The following is a 21,427-nucleotide window of genomic DNA, read 5'->3' as shown; positions in this document are numbered from 1 at the left end:
AATCAATACATTTAATACATTTTATAAATTAATTTAAAAAATTTAACTCGTAAACTCGTCTGATTACGGGATTCCCTCATTCAGGCCTGACTACTCGAGTCTAATTTCCCCTGCTTTTCCAGTAGATGTCATCTGTGCACAGTGGAGGAATGTAGAAATCGGTTGTGGTAGTCGCCATCATCCTTACTTCTTTTAGGGTGTGTTAATGAATGTATGTTTATTCATGAGCTGATTTATATAGTATGCTTGGATTTGTACACGGGTACATTGACAAGTATATGTGCGAATACAGGATTAATAGAGATACCACTCTAGCCCTCAGCTGGTGCAGTGTTGTATTTTAATGGGCCTGTGGGCAGCGTTCAAGTGGCCCCATCAGTAAAAATGGCGCCGCCCTCACTGCCTTCACTGGCTGAAGTGCTGGGTGGGGCTTGCCAGCAGTTGGACATTTCCTCCCGTGTCGGATTTCTCCTCCGCACTGGCATTTAAATTCACCGTCGCAAGGCGCCGGGTTAGCCTGTCATTTTCTGAGATTCTGCGTCGCCGTTGTTTCCACACCTGTGATTTATTTCGCCACGAAAATACATATAATCTCGGGTGATCCTCGTAAACCGCGTATTGCAATATAAGAACCTAATTTAGCCTTTGGTAACCTTGCTGCGTGCGTTTTGGATTCCTCCATAATCTTCGGACATTTGGCCGTGGTTTTTGATGTGACATATAAATAGTGTTTTGCAATTTTTTACAATGTGTTAGCCTGGATTATTTTGTCGCTGACATAACAATAGCTAAATGCATTTGAGCCTGGCCTACGATCGCTCAAACCCCTGCAGATGCAGAATGTCACTTTAGTGTTTTGAGCTTCAAAATAGTCTCAACGTCGCAATCTACAAAATCAGTTCCTGCACCTGTTCGTCTGTGTGAAAGCGCGACAGTACATTTAACAAGTAAAAAGAGGACAAGGCATCATGTTCAGCTGGCTCGGTAAGGATGACAGGCGGAAGAGAGATCCTGAGGTGTTTCAGACCGTCAGCGATGGTCTCAGAAAGCTCTACAAAACCAAGCTCCTACCCCTAGAAGAACACTACAAGTTCCACGAGTTTCACTCCCCCGCCTTAGAAGATGCCGATTTTGACAATAAGCCAATGGTTCTCCTCGTGGGACAGTATTCCACTGGAAAAACAAGCTTCATACGGTATGTTATGTAATCTAATTGAGGAGAAATCGTTTATTTCATTAACCCCGATTAATAACAATTACTGAATTGCGAGCGCAGGCAGCCACGCCCATCCATAAAGATGAGACGCTTTTCTGATCAACACTGGCAGAGAACATAATGAGACATCATATCACAGTGGACAAAGTTTATGTTTACAGTGCACTGGTCACTGTGCTAAACAAAAGTATATGATTCAGATTGAGTTTAATGAGAGCATATTATTACAGTATAGAGTATTACAATATATGACACTGAAGCAATTTTGTGATCATTCTTTCTCATATGACTTAAGGCACATAGCATAATGGCTATGGGTTAAGGGTTAAGATTAAGGTTAGGATATTAGGGTTATGATTATGGCATAACTTAACTCTCTGTAGTAAGTATGATATTGGAAATGCTGCACTTTTTAAAGTTTGATTTCAGTCCTGTTGGAAGACACACTATCTGTGTGTGTGTGTGTGTGTGTGTGTGTGTGTGTGTGTGTGTGTGTGTGTGTGTGTGTGTGTGTGTGTGTGTGTGAAAGGACACAAGGGTCTGTGTGCATGGCCACAACCTGAGTCATGTTTTCAGAGTACCTGCTTCTCCTGTGTGTGTGTGCGAGTGTGTGCGGGGGGGGGGGGGGGGGGGGGGGGGGGGGGGTGGGCGGGTGGGGTGGGTGGTGGGTGGTGGGGGGGGGGGGGGGGGGGGGGGGGTGGGGTGCCTGCTTCTCCTGTCCTTGTTCTCACCTCAGCAAGAATCTGAATTTTCCATTGTTTTTCCATGACAGACCTGCCAAGTAATAAAGTCCTGGAATCGCCCTCTCTGTGTAAATGCGTAACTCTGTGTAAATAACTCTGTGTTGTGAAAAAATCAAGAAGTACTAGAATATTGTCCATATGTAAATATAGCCTACAGAATGTTTTTGGATTGTGTTTTATGGTGCAATATGTGATCTATTCCAAAAACAGAACTTGAAAAATACTTGAATGCCTTTTCATCTATGACCGTCATCTCTTTGATGGAAGGATGGATCGATGGATGAATGGATGGACGTGACACGTGTATGTCTGTATGTGTGTTTATATGTGTGTATGCAGGTATCTCCTGGAGCAGGACTTTCCAGGAATGCGCATTGGTCCAGAGCCCACCACGGACTCCTTCATCGCTGTCATGCATGGAGACATTGAAGGACTCATTCCAGGAAACGCATTGGTTGTGGATCCTAAGAAACCTTTCCGCAAGCTCAACGCCTTTGGCAATGCTTTCCTCAACAGGTACATTTGCAAGAACAGAATATATAACACCGATAATACAATGTCTTCTCTGGACATTCAGTATATAATGCTAGTTCTCGCCTTTGAGGCACCCTCTGGCACCCTTATATCTGGCCAACCTCCTACACCATTATGTCCCCACTCATAGGTGGTCTCTTGGTTGTTCCCAGAGTTAACTTAAACACTGGGTGATCGGTCTTTCAGTGTGGTCACGCCGACACTCTGGAACTCTCTTACCCTCTCTCTCTGTCTGTTTTTTTATTTGTTTTGATGTAAAGTGTCCTTGGTTATTCTCAAAGGTGCTACATAAGTGGAACTTGTATAGCATATTAATTTAGTATTACAGCAGTAAAATTATTATTGCTTACTGGTAGGGGCAGAGCATATTACCACGGTGCGTATAGCCCAGTGAGTCTCTAATGAGGCTTTTTTATAGGGAGACAGAACGTTGCTAAAACTAGAAATGCATGAATACTGATACAGGTATTGGGTATTTGCCCTGTATTGGGTATTTGATATAAGCGTACTCATGGCAAACGAGACTCCGATACCCACACCTGATACCTTGTGCCTCGTGCCTGTTGCTGCGCTAATGAGCAAAAACTCGAAATGTCGCTCTATGAACATATAAAGAGGAGGTTCTTCTGCATCTTCCTTCAATACAAGGAACCTGATAAAACATCTTAAAGGAGCACGAGGAGTTCACTGCTAGCAGAACACGCCATTAACCAACACTGCAGCAAATGCTAGCTAGATGAGAAAAATGTCAACACAGAACCCTAGATCTGTGAAAGTAACAGAAGCTCTTAGCAAGTATATTGTTCTTGATGATCAGTCATGAACAACCAGGGTTTTTGTTGCCTTCTTTTTGTCTTAGAGCCCAAGTACGACATTCCCATCTGTTATCATATAACGGAAACCGTCCTACCAAAGGTGCTCGACACGGTGCAAATGCATCATTAGATTCTATTTTACAGCCTAGTGTTTATGGTCTTGTCAGTGTAGCTCTCTGAAACATTACACATAGTATAGACATTATATGTATAGACCGCCACTCTTAAAATCCATTTAACTTCAAATGTGATTGCACAACATATCATCATTCATCTCTTTCATCCATTAACTGATGGAATAAAGGATTAGTCTAATTGTTAAAGCTATTGTTATAGGCTTTGTAATGTAAAGTCTAGAAACCCTTTTTGTAAAAATCTGGTTCAGCTTTTTCAAACTTTGTTACGGAAAGTAGTACAGAAAATGCAGAAAAAATTGTTTTGTGTTTTGCGTTGACGGGTAATATATGTTTGTGTAAATCTAAACTAAAACATTCACTTTCAAATAAATTCCACATTATTAATATCATTAATATTAAATAATTAACATTAACTAACATTAATTAATCAGCTATTCTTAGCTCTTGAAGTAGGTGTTTTATACTAACATTAAACTTCTATTCCAAAATTACAAAAGATTTTTCAGCATTTTTCCTCCACTTCTCACTTCCCATTTCTTCTCCACTTTCTCTCTTTGTTTCTTTTCAAAACTAGTAAAGCATCCAACATTCCGGGACTTCAAAAGAAGCACTAATAGTTGCCTTGCTTTTTACGCATACTGTATACTATACTGCATACTACTACTAGGACCAGTATGCAGTATCCAGTATATATTGAGTGCAGTATACAGTATGTAGTATGCTATTTCGAACATAGCCCAAGTTATTATGTGGAAGAGGTGCTCTCATAGCAACATGCAGGCAGCATTCTTGAGGGTCTCTCCACTGACGTTTGGTTAAACAAAGCCATGACAACATTGAACATTTGACTTTTTCTGACAAAAGGAAATTTAAAAAACTTTTTTTAAAGTTGTATTTTAGCTGTTGTACACTTTTAACAGTTACTAGTAAATGACTCCTAGTTTGGTGGTGTGTTTGGTGGTGTGTTTGATGGTGTATATGTGTGTTTGGTGGTGTGTTTGATGGTGTATATGTGTGTTTGGTGGTGTGTGGTGGTGTATATGTGTGTTTTTGTGTTTGGTAGTGTGTGTGTGTTTTGTGGTGGTGTGGTGGTGTGTTTGGTAGTGTGTTTGTATGCTTTGTGGTGGTGTGTTTGGTGGTGTGTTTGTGTGCTTTGTGGTGGTGTGTTTGGTAGTGTGTTTGTGTGTTTGGTGGTGTGTTTGTGTTTGTTGGTGTATATGTGTGCTTTTGTGTTTGGTGGTGTGTTTGTGTGCTTTGTGGTGTATGTTATGGTGTTTTGGTGGTGTGTTTGTTTGTTTGGAGGGTTTATGCTGTGATTCAGACGACTGCCCTGGTTTTAATATGTATTAATAGATGCATGTGTCATTTATGACTCTACAAATAGCAGCAGCTTGGGAAGGTTCTCCACTGAAAGAAGTCCACCTCCTCAGTTATAAACACATTCACACTAGAAATGCTGTTAAATGCAGGATAGGATCTAACCTTAACCCAGACCACTTCTAACCTTAACCCAGACCACTTCTAACCCTATCACAGACCACTTCTAACCTTAACCCAGACCACTTCTAACCTTAACCCTGACCACTTCTAACCTTAACCCTGACCACTTCTAACCTTAACCCAGACCACTTCTAACCCTATCACAGACCACTTCTAGTTTTGTCCCAGATTGCTTCTAGCCCAGACCACTTCTAACCTTAACCCAGACCATTTCTTTGGCTTTATGGATTTTAAAGCTACTCTGTAATAAAAAAACATCCAAAAACAAATACCAAACCAAAACCACATCTCATTTTTTATGTTTAAACAGTGTTTGTGTGTGTGTGTCTGTATGGCAGATTTGTGTGTGCCCAGCTACCCAATCCTGTTCTGGAGAGCATCAGTGTGATTGATACTCCAGGGATCCTGTCTGGGGAGAAGCAGAGAATCAGCAGAGGTATCACTCAGCCACACACACACACACACACACACACACACACACACACACACACACACACACACACTATCTCTTTCTGTCTTCTACTGAAGACTAACATGTAGTTTGGTATAGCATAATGTGGTAGGCATTACATTAACCAATTAAATCAATAAAAACTATTAAATTTTACCTTGTACAATTTTTATGCAGTTTTTAAACCTAGGCCTATGTTCTGTGCTAATTAGGTAAAACCAAGCTCAACTGCTTGACTAACCCTAACCCTAACCCTAATTACTTTAGGGATTAGGGTTATTTATTCTTAAAAATAAATGATGTAACTCAATAAAAGACTAGTGAAACCACAGAAATGTGGTCACATGCCTCCTGCACATATGTACCGAGTGAGCACTGATTTTGTGTTTTGCACATGGCTTTTGCTGTTGTTCAGTAGAGCTGTTGATGCAGTAATTCTGCTATTAGCACTGTTCCAACTAACCCTAACCCATCACATTTCAGAGCTACAAGAATCAGGCTTTGAATATCATCCTTTTATGTTACCAACAGCAGAAGAGGAAATCACATGATGTGCTAGATGGAAAGAGTTGTAGGTGTATAGGGTTAAACAGTTACCCATGCTTCTGATTATGGAGTTCAGATCACATAGGAAGACCACCAAAGGCGTGTAGGTGACACAAGCTCCACTATATTACTCAAAAAAACAACAAGCAGCAACAGAAGCCAGCGTGAGACCTGGAGTGAGACCTGGAGTGAGACTTGGAGTGAGACCTTGTATCTCTAGGGCTGCCCTTTCCTGTCTGGCAGCATTCTGGCTCTGTCACTTCTCTCTGCTTGGCTCTCTGACTAAAAGAGAAATGTAGTTATGATATGATCAGCATATAACACAGGTGTGCTCAGTTCTAATTACCTACTGATTCACCTGAGTTGCTTCTGCTCTGCAAATGATGCCCAAATAATTCATTTGTTAGCCATGTTAGTCATGTTAGCATTTCAGCACAAGTTGGCCACTCCCCAGTACACAGTAGGCCACTCCCCAGTACATGGTAGGCCACTCCCCAGTACACGGTAAGCCACTCCCCAGTAGCTACACGGTAGGCCACTCTTTTGACAGAATTTTGTTTGTTGAACTGTGTGTGGTATTAAGATGTCCTACTCACAGTGTAGTGTGAGAGCTGTATTTAGCAGTGCCTAATGAGACCTCTTTCTTCACATGGTGTCGATAACTTATGCCACTCTGTGCTGTGAAATTTCTTTACTGGTCGCATGAGAAGGAAAGCGAGAATTATTTTGATTGTAAATGTGTTGTAAATGTGTAAAAAGTGTTGGCATAGCTTGTGCACCACCGTGTGTGTGTTGGTGTGCATGCGTGCATGTGTGCGCTTGCGTGTGTGTGTGAGTCTGCATGAGTGTACCCACCCCTCTTTTTGTTTTGCTGGTTTTCTTATTGTTGGTTTGTGTTTGTGTTTTTGTTTGTTTGTGTTTTTGTATAGGTTATATTTGTGAGGTTGTGTTGCTGCTGTTGTGTGTTTCTGTTGTTGCTGCTGGTCCTTGCTGTGCTAAAGCACTGTGTACTTTAGCTGTACTAAACTGTAAAGCACAGGGTTAGGCCTAGGGGTTAAGCTTAGGTGTTAGGGTTAATGGTAAAGTGTTAGGGTTCGGGTTGGTGTTAGGGTTAGGTATTAGGGTTAAGAATTAGTGGTTAGAGCTAGGGGTTAGGGTTAGCTAATTAGAGTTAGCTGCTTTTTTGCTAACCTCCCTTGTCTAAATTATCATGGCATGTGACCCACATCTGTTCACTCATGTGACTGTTCAGGTCTAACAGGGTAACACTTTTCTGGTAGCACTTATATCATATATAAACACTTAAATCACTAATCCTATATACACACGTAAATCATGTCTTAAATACACAATAACACTCAACTTCTAGAAAGGCACGTTAACATGTTGCAGCTTGTTCTGTTTCAACAGAGAAGGTTGCAGGAGAAGTTGAAAACATCCAGTAAACCATATTCTTCTACACTCTCATTCAGTAAACCGTGCACACTCACACTCGAACACATTCAGCACTTAAATTGAGTTGTGTTCATGAAAGAACAGAATGTCATGATGCAGTTTCACACATGCATGTTTTCAGGCACACACACATGCATGTTTCCAGACACACACTGGTTAACCCTAACCCAAACATATGCTGGGAATGAAGTAAACATCAGAACAAGTTACAGTAGTGGGTACAGTCCTCATTCGAACCATTAGAAGTAGAGTGGGTGAGGCTAATGTAATGCTAATGTAATACTAATGCAATGGCTTTGTATCCTGATTATATAATGCCATAACATTATATTACTGTCCTACCCTGTAAGTGGTAAAGGGTGTGTGTGTGTGTGTGTGTGTGTGTGTGTGTGTGTGTGTGTGTGTGTGTGTGTGTGTGCATGTGTGTGTTATAGTGGTCTGTTAATTTGAAACGAAGAAACACTTCAGAAAGATGAGCCAAGCGTAAAGATTATTTCTGTTTCTGTCTTTTTATCTGTCTTTTCATCTCTCAGTCTTTCTACTCTTTCTCCATCTCATTCTGCCACTCTCCTTTTCTCATCTTCTATTCTGGTCTCATTTTACCTCTTTTCATATCATATTTCGTTGTTTCGTTGCTCGCTTCTGTTCATGAGCCTTTGACACCATCGCTCTAGCTCTCTAGTGTTAGGGTCACTCATGAGCTTCTAACTCTCTCTTCATTTTGCAACATGCCTTGATTTTCATGTTTGTGTCTCTCTCCCCTGTCAACTACAGGAGATGTGTGTGCTTATAGCATCCAGCGTAGATGCCCATATGGAGGTATTGTATATGATGGGAAGGTGGTATAAGCCAGTGCAGTGTTAACATCTGTAGCGAGGTGCTCCACAGAGATGGAAGTACTGTCGCCCCCTTGCTGATGGGCAGGAGCATTACACAGCCTGATCTAAACCCTTATACACTCCCCCAATCACTGATCTGAACCCTTACACACACAGACACACACACACACACACACACACACACACACACACACACACACACACACGCACACTAATCACTGCTGTAACGCTCATGTAAAGCTCCTTCCCCAGTTTCACTGCTCTTATTGTCCTGCTCTGTCATTCTAGCCTAAATTTCTGCAGATGTTATGGGTTATGGGCTATTGGTAAGGGTTAGGACTATGGGTTATGTTTGGGTTAGATTTAGGGTTATGGGTTAAGGTTAGGTGCCTATGAGGTGTGCAGAGAGTTAGGGTTAGTTTAGGTTAGCATAGGGTTAGGTTAGGGTTAGGTTTAAGTCAGGGTTAGGTTAGGGTTAGGGTTATTGTAGTCCTGGAGTAAATGTTGAGATTTTCTTTTAGGTAAAATGAAGGATAATATGTCCATATGTTAGTAGCAGTAGGAACACACACTACAGCCCTGCAGACAATAAAGAACCTCTCTCCTTGTGAAACTGCCTAATCAAGAGATGGTCTCCCCCATCCTGCATGCGTGTAATAACCCTGTAGAAAAAAACATTAGTAGTGTCTACCATATTCCATGCTGCCAAGTTAATTAACACACTAATCTGCCTGCAACTTTTAGATAATAATAATCTTTATTTGTACAGCACCTTTCATACATACATGCAACTCAAAGTGCTTAACAGAATAAATAGAAGAAAACAAACATGATAAAATAAGATAATAAAATGACAATTATTCAAATAATGGAATAAAACAACAATGTAATAAAATAATAATGTAATAAAATGGCAAAACTATTAAAATAATTAGAAGTTAGTCCTGACCTTACCTGACATGACATGACATGACCTGGTATGGTATGGTATGGTATGGGATGGTCTGACCTGATCTGGTATGGTATGGTATGGTATGGTATGGTATGGTATGGTATGGTATGGTATGGTCTGACCTGACCTGACCTGGTCTGGTCTGGTCTAGTATGTATGGTATGGTATGGTATGGTATGGTATGGTCTCACCTGATCTGGTCTGGTCTGGTTTGGTATGGTCTCACCTGATCTGATCTGGTCTGGTCTGGTCTGGTATGGTATGGTATGGTCTGGTCTGGTATGGTATGGTCTCACCTGATCTGGTATGGTCTGACCTGGTCTGGTCTGGTCTGGTCTGGTCTGGTATGGTATGGTATGGTATGGTATGGTCTGGTCTGATCTGGTATGGTCTGGTCTGGTCTTGTATGGTATGGTCTGATATGGTCTAGTATGACCTGACCTGATCTGGTCTGGTATGGTCTGACCTGATCTGGTCTGGTATGGTCTGGTCTGGTCTGATCTGGAATGGTATCGTCTGGTCTGGTCTTGTATGGTATGGTCTGATATGGTCTAGTATGACCTAACCTGATCTGGTCTGGTATGGTCTGGTCTGATCTGGTATGGTATGGTCTGGTATGGTCTTGTATGGTATGGTCTGATATGGTCTAGTATGACCTAACCTGATCTGGTCTGGTCTGGTCTGGTCTTGTATGGTATGGTCTGATATGGTCTAGTATGACCTGACCTGATCTGGTCTGGTATGGTCTGACCTGATCTGGTCTGGTATGGTCTGGTCTGGTCTGGTCTGGTCTGATCTGGAATGGTATCGTCTGGTCTGGTCTTGTATGGTATGGTCTGATATGGTCAAGTATGACCTAACCTGATCTGGTCTGGTCTGGTATGGTCTCACCTGATCTCGGCTGGTATGGTCTGTTTAGCTGGGTGGCAGTGCTGGTCAAGGGCAGATATTCATTGTCGTGTTATCACATTTCATTCTTCCTTGAACCATTTAAACTGGGTATTTGCACTTAATTACTTCTTTCTTCCCACACTGCCCAGTGTCCTGCTAGGACAGAGAGATTCGAGTTAGAGAGTTGTATGTTTGTACATATCCTAAAATTCCACAGATACAAAGTATGTATGAGTTAAAAGACAAGTGCCAGTGTACAAGAAGAATGTTTCCAGTTTATTCGAAGGTATAATGGCTGTGCTGGATTTTGGAAGTGCTTTTGCTGTGCTGCTTTAGATGTGGTTTGCCCAAGATTAGAGTTAGGGCTCTGTATCTCTCCTCAGAGTTAGAGGTAGGGTTAGGGCTCTGTATGTGTCCTCACAGTTAGAGGTAGGGTTAGGGCTCTGTATGTGTCCTCAGAGTTAGAGGTAGGGTTAGGGCTCTGTATGTGTCCTCAGAGTTAGAGGTAGGGTTAGGGCTCTGTATGTGTCCTCAGGCTCTTTTCTTTCCAAAGCTTTTTTCTTCTCTCTCACACTCACACTATTTGCAAAAGTATAGTTAAATGAAAGTCATCTATTTAATGTAAAAGTATGTGTGTATGTGTGTGTTTGTGTGTGTGTGAAATTGTGAATTGAATTTTCCAAACAAACTGGTTTTGGTTGATGGTATTAAATGTTCGGGCAAAAACAGCTATAATGTCTGATGGACTAAAAATGTTTTCAGATACCAAGAATGAGTAGGGAGTTGGAGCTGTTACGGTTTTAATTTGTGAATGTACTCCATTACATTATCTAGGTGATTTAGTTAAAAATGTTAAGATGGTATGGTTTCTTGAGTGGGACATAGCACAATTTTAGATGAAGAACCCATTACAACTTTGTAGACACTGCATCATAATATTCCAGAGTGACAGTGCCTTTTAACCATGTTGTTAAGAGTGCTCACAGTGTGCTTCAGCAGCATGGATGGGGTAGGATTGGGTTTGGGTTGGGTTGTGTTAAGGGTAGGGTTGTGTTAAGGGTAGGGGTTGTGTTAGAGATTGGGTTGGGATAGGGGTAGGGTTGGGATAGAGGTAGGGATAGGGGTAGGGTTGAGTTAGGGGTTGAGTTGAGTTAGGGCAGTGGTTCCCAAACTTTTTCTGCTGTGCCCCTTTTAGAAGATGAGAATATTTTTGCGCCCGCTCCTACACACACCCCCTATATTGACACATGTGCACACGTTTTACTTCCAAGCTCCACGCCCCCCCAGCAATAGCTCCGCGCCCCACCTAGGGGGCGCGCCCCCCACTTTGGGAACCACTGAGTTAGGGGTTGAGTTGAGTTAGGGGTTGGGTTAGGTTAGGGTTAAGGTTAGTTGTAGGGGTAGTGATAGGGGTTGGGTTAGGGATAGGGGGTAGGGTTGGGGTATGGTTAGGTGTTGGGTGGGGTTAGGGATACGGGTTGGGGTAGGGTTGGGTTAGGGGTAGAGGTAGTGATAGGGGTTAGGTTAGGGGTGGGTTAGGGTACGGTTAGGGGTAGGGTTAGGGTATGGTGAGTGGGGAAGGGTTTATCCTAACCCAGCACATACTCACTCCCCATCCAACACCTAATGAAGGTGATGTTCTTCAGCTGCCCATCAGTCTGTGTGTAAATCCTGGCCCGGTTACCCATTCCTTTCTCCCTGTCCTGCAGGCTATGACTTTGCAGCTGTGCTGGAGTGGTTTGCTGAGCGTGTGGACCGCATCATCCTGCTATTCGATGCCCACAAGCTGGACATTTCAGATGAGTTTTCGGAAGTGATCCGTGCCCTGAAGAACCATGAGGACAAGATCCGTGTAGTGCTCAACAAAGCCGACCAGATTGAAACCCAGCAGCTGATGCGTGTGTATGGTGCACTCATGTGGTCGTTGGGCAAGATCGTGAACACACCTGAGGTGGTCCGTGTCTACATCGGGTCCTTCTGGTCACATCCCCTGCTCATCCCCGACAATCGCAGACTGTTCGAGGCAGAGGAGCAAGACCTATTCAAGGACATTCAGTCACTGCCACGCAATGCTGCCCTCCGCAAGCTCAATGACCTGATCAAGAGGGCCAGACTCGCTAAGGTAACAATCAGAAACCTTTTTCATACATGGCTTAGTCACGGTAAGGATCAGGCTTGTGAATGAATGAAGTTACACCTGTATAGTGCCTTCTATGCCCAAGGGCATATTATAACGCACTACACAACATGCAGTCAACACAGTGAGAAGTGTCAGCCAATTACACACAGTGTACTCTAAACCGGAACCACAGCCTCCGGTCGCCTGCAGGAAGGGGAGAGATGACAACACCAAGGACAGATCACCATTCATCACTGGGCATACAGACACGCACACTCACATCAGAACAATTTTTAGGGTAGCTAGTTTCTACCTAACCTCCATGTTTTTTGGACTGTGGGAGGAAACCGGAGACCCCAGAGGAAACCCACGCAGACACGGGGAGAACATGGAAACTCCACCCAGATAGGGACACAAACATGAGAGCTTAGCACCAAGAGGTAAACATGCTAACCACCATGCCACTGCAGTAAGGCTTAGGCTAACCCGAGATAACACTAACCCTGAACTGTCTAAGCAGTAGTTCATCACGAGATGGTAAGTTCCTTCTGGCCCTGCTTAGAAGCAAGAAAGTTTTAAGGCAGTTACTAATAGTAATAATAATGAGAAGAAGCAGAAGAAGAAGAATACATACTGTTAAACAGATTGAAACATATTTTATATTAGTAATATTGCAACACATCTTACAATATCAATAAAAATATACAATATTTTAAATTTGATTTAATTTTATAGCTATTTAGCTATTTATAGCTAAAAATTATTTATAGTGATTGCATTTCTAATATTCTCAGAAACACTAGAATGAATAACAATGATGTCTTCCACCACTGAGTGGCTACCGCTTTAAGGCTTTTCAAGATTATAACCTCCGCAGTCCTGAGATTATAACGAATCTCGGCGAATATAGCCAACCTGAGGATGCCTGGGAGGTCTGTACAATAAGACAGTGTTAGACAAAAAAATTAGTCTTAACATCTTCTTAGTCCAATTGTTAGAATACTAGTTATTGTCCTTAACTACTTGACATTGCCTTGTAGTGGTCAGTGGCTCCACAGTGGGAAAACCTTAGAGTTCAGCACTAAAGGAGAGACCATAAAGCATTGAGTTCATTCAATGTGAAAGAAAAGTCTCTGAAAGGCCCATGTAGACCGTATAATTCGTATAATGCCTTGGATGAACAGTAGTGTCTCTCACCCATGGATACCAGAGTAAAATGCTGTGATCGTACACTGCTTTGTAACTGCCCCTGGCTGCAGATAGGTCCCCCCAGGGGTGTGTGGGGATAGCTCCTCCCAGGGGTGTGTGGGGATAGCTCCTCCCAGGGGTGTGTGGGGATCCTTCCTCCCAGGGGTGTGTGGGGATCCTTCCTCCCAGGGGTGTGTGGGGATCCTTCCTCCCAGGAGTGTGTGGGGATAGCTCCTCCCAGGAGTGTGTGGGGATCAGTCCTCCCAAGAGTGTGTGGGGATAGCTCCTCCCAGGGGTGTGTGGGGATCGGTCCTCCCAGTGGTGTGTGGGGATAGCTCCTCCCAGGGGTGTGTGGGGATAGCTCCTCCCAGTGGTGTTTGGGGATAGCTCCTCCCAGGGGTGTGTGGGGATCCTTCCTCCCAGAAGTGTGTGTAGATAGCTCCTCCCAGGGGTGTGTGGGGATCGGTCCTCCCAGGGATGTGTGGGGATAGTTCCTCCCAGTGGTGTGTGGGGATAGTTCCTCCCAGTGGTGTGTGGGGATCGGTCCTCCCAGTGGTGTGTGGGGATCCTTCCTCCCAGAAGTGTGTGTAGATAGCTCCTCCCAGGGGTGTGTGGGGATCGGTCCTCCCAGGGATGTGTGGGGATAGTTCCTCCCAGTGGTGTGTGGGGATAGTTCCTCCCAGTGGTGTGTGGGGATAGTTCCTCCCAGTGGTGTGTGGGGATCGGTCCTCCCAGTGGTGTGTGGGGATAGCTCCTCCCAGGGGTGTGTGGGGATCCTTCCTCCCAGAAGTGTGTGTAGATAGCTCCTCCCAGGGGTGTGTGGGGATCGGTCCTCCCAGGGATGTGTGGGGATAGCTCCTCCCAGGGGTGTGTGGGGATAGTTCCTCCCAGTGGTGTGTGGATATCGGTCCTCCCAGTGGTGTGTTGGCATAGTTCCTCCCAGTGGTGTGTGGGGATAGCTCCTCCCAGTGGTGTGTGGGGATAGCTCCTCCCAGGGGTGTGTGGGGATAGCTCCTCCCAGGGGTGTGTGGGGATAGCTCCTCCCAGGGGTGTGTGGGGATAGCTCCTCCCAGGGGTGTGTGGGGATAGCTCCTCCCAGTGTTCTGCATCGGCTTTTGTTTTTGTGCCTCTGTTCCAGATTTATGACTTGCCTTCAGGCATAAGCTGACTAAAAAGGGCAAAAACGTTCTTGCCTCAACTGAGAGTTGATCATAAATCTAGCTGTTCTCACAGATCTGTGCTCTCTTTTATGGCTTAGACAAGGTTGTTTGTTTCTTTCCACTGTGCAAATAATACTATATTGGCTCCAGAATGTCCGAATTTAGGTCCAGTTCTTACATAGAGTTTAGGCTAGCCATACATATTACATTTATACATACAGGTTATATCAAATATTACTTACCAAATTTGTGATGCATACCAACATTTATATGCACTGGTATATATTAATTAATATATTAACTGGTATATTAATTTATGCCAGGGGCAAGAATTTTGATTATAAGTAGTACTGACTGTATAAGTGAAGCAATGTTTTAAAGAGGACTTGTCTGCTTCTGTCACCTCTAGTCCATGAATGTCTGCATGTATATGTGTTCATAACATGGTTGTCTGTAGCAATCAGTTACTAAAAATGTCATGGCATTAACACAGCTCATGTGTTCACTTGTGTGTGTTTTGGTGTGCATTGTTCGAGCACTTGTGTATGATGTGTAAGGTTGTACATTGTTTGAGCTCTTGTGTGTGATGTGTAAGGTTGTACATTGTTTGAGCTCTTGTGTGTGATGTGTAAGGTTGTACATTGTTTAAGCTCTTGTGTGTGATGTGTAAGGTTGTACATTGTTTGAGCTCTTGTGTGTGATGTGTAAGGTTGTACATTATTCGAGCTCTTGTGTGTGTTGTGCATTGTTGGCAGAATAATGTCCTTCAGCATGTAGGTCCTCCCTAAGTATTGATTTCTCCAACACTGAATACAGAACCATTGATTTGTCCTTCATTTCCTATAAAGAATCTGACTGCATCTGGTGCATAATGACATGGTAAACCTGTCTACATCTTCTGGTGCAGCATGACATTGTAGTAAATCTAGCCTGCTAATGCTAAGGTTAGGGCTAACGCAGTCCATGTTATTTCTTTCAAAACAAAGAATTGTTTAACCAGAAATATTCACACTGACTATTGGGGTTTCACCGTCTAATTAAAATGCCAAAAGCATTGTATGGTGCTTTGCAGGGAAACAAGGTGATATGAAGTCGTCTGGTTCCAGAGGCAGAAAGCAGGCCCATACCTTCTCATGTCCAACACCTACACTGTTGGGAGGAGGGTCTTCCCTTTATACGCAGTGTTCTCCAAACATGGTGCCTGTGATTGTGGCCAAATAATTAAAGTTGGAAAGTTGTGGTACAACATTGTTATATCTCTGTTATATCTCTATCTCTAATCTACCATTAGAGAATTTTATGATCTTCACTTTTCCCTCCCTTTCTAGAGTAATGTTCCTATAAAGAGAGGGTGTGGCTAAAGAATACTTGCCCAGGCATTAAAAACATATTCCATATCGGCTCTAGGATGGATAATAACCACTGTAATAAGGTCAGTCATTAAGTTGCTCAACTAGTAATCCCAAGCCCCACCACTACCATGTTAGTTAGTATTGGGGTTAGGATTAGGGGTTGGGTAGGGGGTTAGTGTTGTTACCATGGTTAGGGTTAGGGTAAGGGTTAGTGTTAGGATTAGGGTTGTTACCACTGTTGTTGCCTTGAGCAAAGCCCTTAAGTTGGTTAGACTGTATTTAGTTATAATTGTAAGCCTTTTTTGGATAAATGCTGTAAATATAAATACATGTGGCATAAAAACCCTTAAGAATTGGTCGTCATCTTAGTGGGTTTTCGTTGGATGGGTTTTGTTGGATGGGTTTTCATTGGATGGGTTTTTGTTGGATGGGATTTCATTGGCTGGGTTTTCACATTTATGTGGATTTTCATACCAAAACAGTATGATAAAAATTCATCATTCATCATTAAGAGAAAAGAAAACATAATTACAATGAACAGGACAGTCTATCAAACAAACATATTGAAAGGAGAGTTAAAGCAGGGTCGTGCAAATGCATCTCTCTGCAAGATCGTAAGTAAGGCCATCCTAACCCTAACCCCTGCTCACACTAACCCATCCTAACCCCTGCTCACACTAACCCACCCTAACCCCTGCTCACACTAACCCACCCTAACCCCTGATCACACTAACTCACCCTAACCCCTAACCCCCAACCCACCCCGATCCCTAACCACCCTAACCCATCCTAACCATAACCCCTAACTCTTACACCTAACCCAAATCATAACCCAAGGCCGAAAGGGAGGCCATCCTTGAATCATGGATACCTTTGCCCCTCCCCCTAACCCTAACCTTAACCCTTTGACTACTCTGATCACAAACACCATTACTAACACCAAAATATTGCAAAAAGACTTTTGCACTAGAACACCTTGGAAAAATCAGAATACTGCCAAAGCAAAATGCAGATAAAGTGTGTGGACTCGATTCATATTTTTTTGTTCAGCTGAAATTTTGGCTGATTTGGTGCTTCTGGTCTCTTGGCCTCCTTTGCTGTAAAGCTCCTTCTCCATGACGCTCCTTCATTGTAAAGCTCCTTCTCCATGACGCTCCTTCTCTGTAAAGCTCCTTCTCCATGACGCTCCTTCTCTGTAAAGCTCCTTCTCCATGACGCTCCTTCTCTGTAAAGCTCCTTCTCCATGACGCTCCTACTCTGTAAAGCTCCTTCTCCATGACGCTCCTTCTCTGTAAAGCTCCTTCTCCATGACGCTCCTTCTCTGTAAAGCTCCTTTTCCGTGACACTCCTTCGCTGTAAATCTCCTTCTCTGTGACGCTCCTTCGCTGTAAATCTCCTTCTCTGTGACGCTCCTTTATTGTAAAGTTCCTTCTCTGTGACGCTCCTTTATTGTAAAGCTCCTTCTCCGTGATGCTCCTTTATTGTAAAGCTCCTTCTCTGTGACGCTCCTTCTCTGTGACGCTCCTTCTCTGGGAAGCTCCTTCTCTTGTCAGATCACTGTAAACTGCTGCTTGGCATTCCAGAGGATCAAGTGCAACAGAGTTGTTTCTGCACAAGTGACCTTTTAAGACGTTAATTAATTTGAAGGGTGTGTGTAATGATGTGGAGGGTGGCATGTCACCCCCATTCAGCAACTTATTCATAGTATTATTATCATTACATTATTATTTGAACTTACTTCAAACAGCAGTCCACCTCTACAGGATGTGAAGAGGACAGATATTTAGGAAGTCGGTAAAAAATGTTCACTTGAAAAGGAAACCACTTGTCACTTCCTCTGTGCATGAAAACCTCTGTTTGCCTATCAACGTGTCCTGGAGATGCCCAGGCATCATTCAACCGGTCAGATTGAAACCAACTGATAAAGTTAACCTTTGACTTCCTATGGCCCGACCTCCCAGTCCAGTACATGATCGTCCTTCCTTTGACCATACAGAATGGGAGGGTCTCTTCAAGGTGCACAGAGTATATTATGGGGTATTGTTTGTCTGTTTACTTAATATAACATCCTGGATTACATCCTACTCACATTTGGAGGAAAGAAAGTTGCTGGAGGTTTTACTTTGAACTCAAAATGAGATTCCTCTTTCACCACAGGTCCATGCCTACATCATCAGCTCTTTGAAGAAGGAGATGCCTACCGTCTTTGGGAAAGAGAATAAAAAGAAGGAACTGATTAATAGTCTAGGAGAAATCTACAGCCGCATTGAGAGGGAACATCAGATTTCTCCTGGAGACTTCCCCAATCTCAAAAAAATGCAGGTAAATATAATTTTTCACAAACATTACTTAAATTGTGTTGTGGGATCAACATCAGTTTTCTACATGAAATGACAGTCATGTGTAGTATGGGAGGCATAAAATATTATGAGATGTAGTGTACTGAGACGTGAGACCTTATATACCATGAGATATTTTAGAAATATGTTGAGACATATGTGAGACATAATATAAAACATAATATACTGTGAATCATCATATAATGTGAGACAGGAGAAAAACATACTGTGACATACTGTGAGACATTAAACATATAGTGTGAGACATGTTAGATGTAATTTTTGAGACATACTGTGGAACAATATAATGTGAGACATGATGTAGTGTAGGACATGTGACAGTATACCGTGAGATACAATGTAAGACATAATTTATGTGAGACATACTGTGAGATACAGTGTGAGATGTGAGATACACTGTGAGATACAATGTAAGACATAATATATGTGAGACTTACTGTGAAATACAGTGTGAGATGTGAGATATACTGTGAGATCCTGTGAGAACACTGTTGTCACCCATGTTCTTGGTCTAATCCTCCTGTGTGAGCAGGAGCAGCTGCAGGCCCACGATTTGAACAAGTTTCAGCCGCTGAAAATGAAGTTGCTGGATGCTGTGGATGACATGCTGGCCCATGACATCGCCCAGCTCATGGTCCTGGTGCGGCAGGAGGAAACCCAGAGGCCCAACCAGGTGGTGAAGGGTGGAGCCTTCGAGGGCACCATGAACGGCCCCTTTGGGCATGGCTACGGAGAAGGTGCAGGCGAAGGCATTGATGAGGTGGAGTGGGTGGTGGCCCGTGACAAGCCTATGTACGATGAAATCTTCTACACCCTCTCTCCTGTCAATGGCAAGGTGAGCGGTGCCAACGCCAAGAAGGAGATGGTGAAATCCAAGCTGCCCAACACAGTTCTGGGAAAAATTTGGAAGCTGGCTGACATAGATAAGGACGGCATGTTGGACGATGAGGAGTTTGCTCTGGCCAACCACCTCATTAAGGTCAAACTAGAAGGACATGAGCTGCCAAGTGACCTCCCTGCCCACCTGGTGCCACCATCCAAGAGAAAAACAGCAGAGTAGAGCAGAGCAGGTGAAGAACTTGGAGCAGATCAGGGGCTCGAGAGCAGGGAAACAGGCTGTTAGGAATTCACACTTTAGAAATTGCGTGGAGAGTAGAAATGGACCATTGTGTGAATCTGACAGTGGCTGCTCTTAAATGAGAGTTATGTCTTGAATTAAGACTGCTCTATTAAGAAATATGCCTGCTACATCCTTTGATCTATTTATGTATTTTTGTTGTCGATGTTTTGTGAGTTTTTAAATAAACTAAATCATGTTCAGAGCAGGTTTTTTAATGATTCCAAAAAAACATCCATACATATTGTCAAATACACTTCTTTTGTTCAACAGCCATAGCTGATAAGACAAGCATAAAGACTACACTTGTTTAATACGAGTTCTTATTTGAAGCAATTTAATCCAATACATTTCTGTCTCAGAACAGTGTAAGAAAATGTAATAAAGTCTCAGTCTTAATGATTCCTCTATCTGTAGGTCTTAAATACAGATATACATGAAAATGATCACAAAATAACTTTTTATAAGTAGGTGTAGAACTCGTCTTGTGAAGGCAGCAGCATCATAAATGCAAGGCCCTTCTAGCCTGACCAAGAGACTGTTAATGCTATAGAGCTGTCATGTCAGAGAGCTGCTAGACTTCTCTGTGTTTAGTGTATGGATGGTCCTATAGATGTAGTACTCTTGTGGTTAATCTATTGTACATGCTAATTCCTATGTAAACATTTGAGTGTGTTTAGAATACATATTAAATTCTATACAGATTTCAATAGGAACAGGAGGCATCACTGACTTCCATATGTCACGTATGTGTGCTTGTTATTATCGGTATTGTTATTATCGTGATTATCGTTATTATTGGGGAACTGACCATGTTATTTTCTGCATAGTTCATTTTCTGCATAGTTATTAAAACATATATCACAAAGTGCATTTAGTCTTTACACTGCAAATCAATATTACAGTGGTTAAGATACATAAAGAATATTAAACTGGTTTCAGCCCTCGATGCACCCTAAAGTCACTTTCTGCTGTGTTTTTAATTGTTTTAGAATGTTACCCTTCTGTGCAAGAAAATGTAGGATATTTGAACACTGGAACCAGCTGAGAAAACACAAGAACACGGTTAATGAAACTAATGCAATAAACCATGTTTGGTCAAATGGGTCAAAAATGATTGATAAAGACAGAGTAAGGTCACAGGTAAATGTGTATCTTTTGTAATGAAGGCTTATAAACATATGGGTGAGAATAGTGTATCTGACAATGTGGTGTTATTTGGTGTGGATGACAACCTTTTGCATTAATAAACACATATATTAAGCTTGAAGGCCCAAATATTTATTGTGTTATTATCCAGCAAAGTGAACCCAAAACAGAGGAATTGAAACATTCACTGTGTGTGTATATGTGTGTGTGTGTGGGGGGGGGGGGCACGTCAAGCAGGAGTTCTCACTGTTCGCATTTAGAGTGTGTCCAGGCATGTCTGGAGGTATATTGCATATGTTAGTGCTGTTGTATATTTGTGAGGTTAGTACTTAGACTACACATGATCTACAGATAAATGCTGCTTTTGTGTTTTGCTAGTGCGGAACATCGAACAAACACTGCACTTTCATGTGGAGGCTAGGGACCTCAAACAACTTGAATAAAAAGTGGAGCTGGGGAACGATGGTGTGATCTGTTTTATTTTTGCATAATATTATTACATTTTAATTCAGTTTGACCACTATTTTGGTGGCTTGAATATTTCTTAGGAACTGAGCAGCAGAGATGGGCGTTCGAGTGAGTGACTCGAGTCAAAGTCGCACTTAAGTCACCTACAAAAAGACTTCAGACGACTTGAGACTCATTCCTAATGACTCTCGACTCAATTCAGACTCATCAAAAATAACTTGTGAGACAGTAAGAGTTGGTTCGTTATCCAGGTGCTGTGTGAGAGTTCTAGATGTATTTATAGATTTATTTTGCCATTATTCCTTACTGTTGTTTTAGTGATTTAGGACGCAGGCCCTTTTCTCGTGACGTATCATAACATCATTTATTGTGAGCAGGAAATCTGAAAGAAACATCAAATGTAAACAAACAAGGTTGCCATGGCTACGGCTGGAG

General features: G+C 42.6%; 1 protein-coding gene across 2 annotated transcripts; it reads left to right on the top strand.

The window, feature by feature from the left end:
- Positions 1–382: 382 nt before the first annotated feature.
- On the top strand, positions 383–20,645 carry ehd3 (EH-domain containing 3). Of its 2 annotated transcripts, none has more exons than XM_077017277.1 (6): positions 383–1,195; positions 2,299–2,475; positions 5,284–5,381; positions 11,789–12,201; positions 18,056–18,220; positions 18,791–20,645. In XM_077017277.1, the coding sequence occupies exons 1-6, from the start codon at positions 969–971 to the stop codon at positions 19,316–19,318; spliced, it is 1,608 nt and encodes a 535-aa protein (XP_076873392.1). In that variant the 5' UTR covers positions 383–968; the 3' UTR covers positions 19,319–20,645. The 2 variants fall into 2 exon arrangements, with proteins under 2 accessions (XP_076873392.1, XP_076873393.1); XM_077017278.1 differs by having other exon boundaries at positions 1,055–1,195; positions 2,227–2,475.
- Positions 20,646–21,427: the final 782 nt, after the last annotated feature.

This window comes from Brachyhypopomus gauderio, chromosome 9 (genome assembly GCF_052324685.1).
Source record: "Brachyhypopomus gauderio isolate BG-103 chromosome 9, BGAUD_0.2, whole genome shotgun sequence".
Classification (NCBI taxonomy): Eukaryota; Metazoa; Chordata; class Actinopteri; order Gymnotiformes; family Hypopomidae; genus Brachyhypopomus; species Brachyhypopomus gauderio.
Note: the sequence above shows the minus strand (reverse complement) of the source record. Positions and strands in the feature narration are given on the sequence as shown.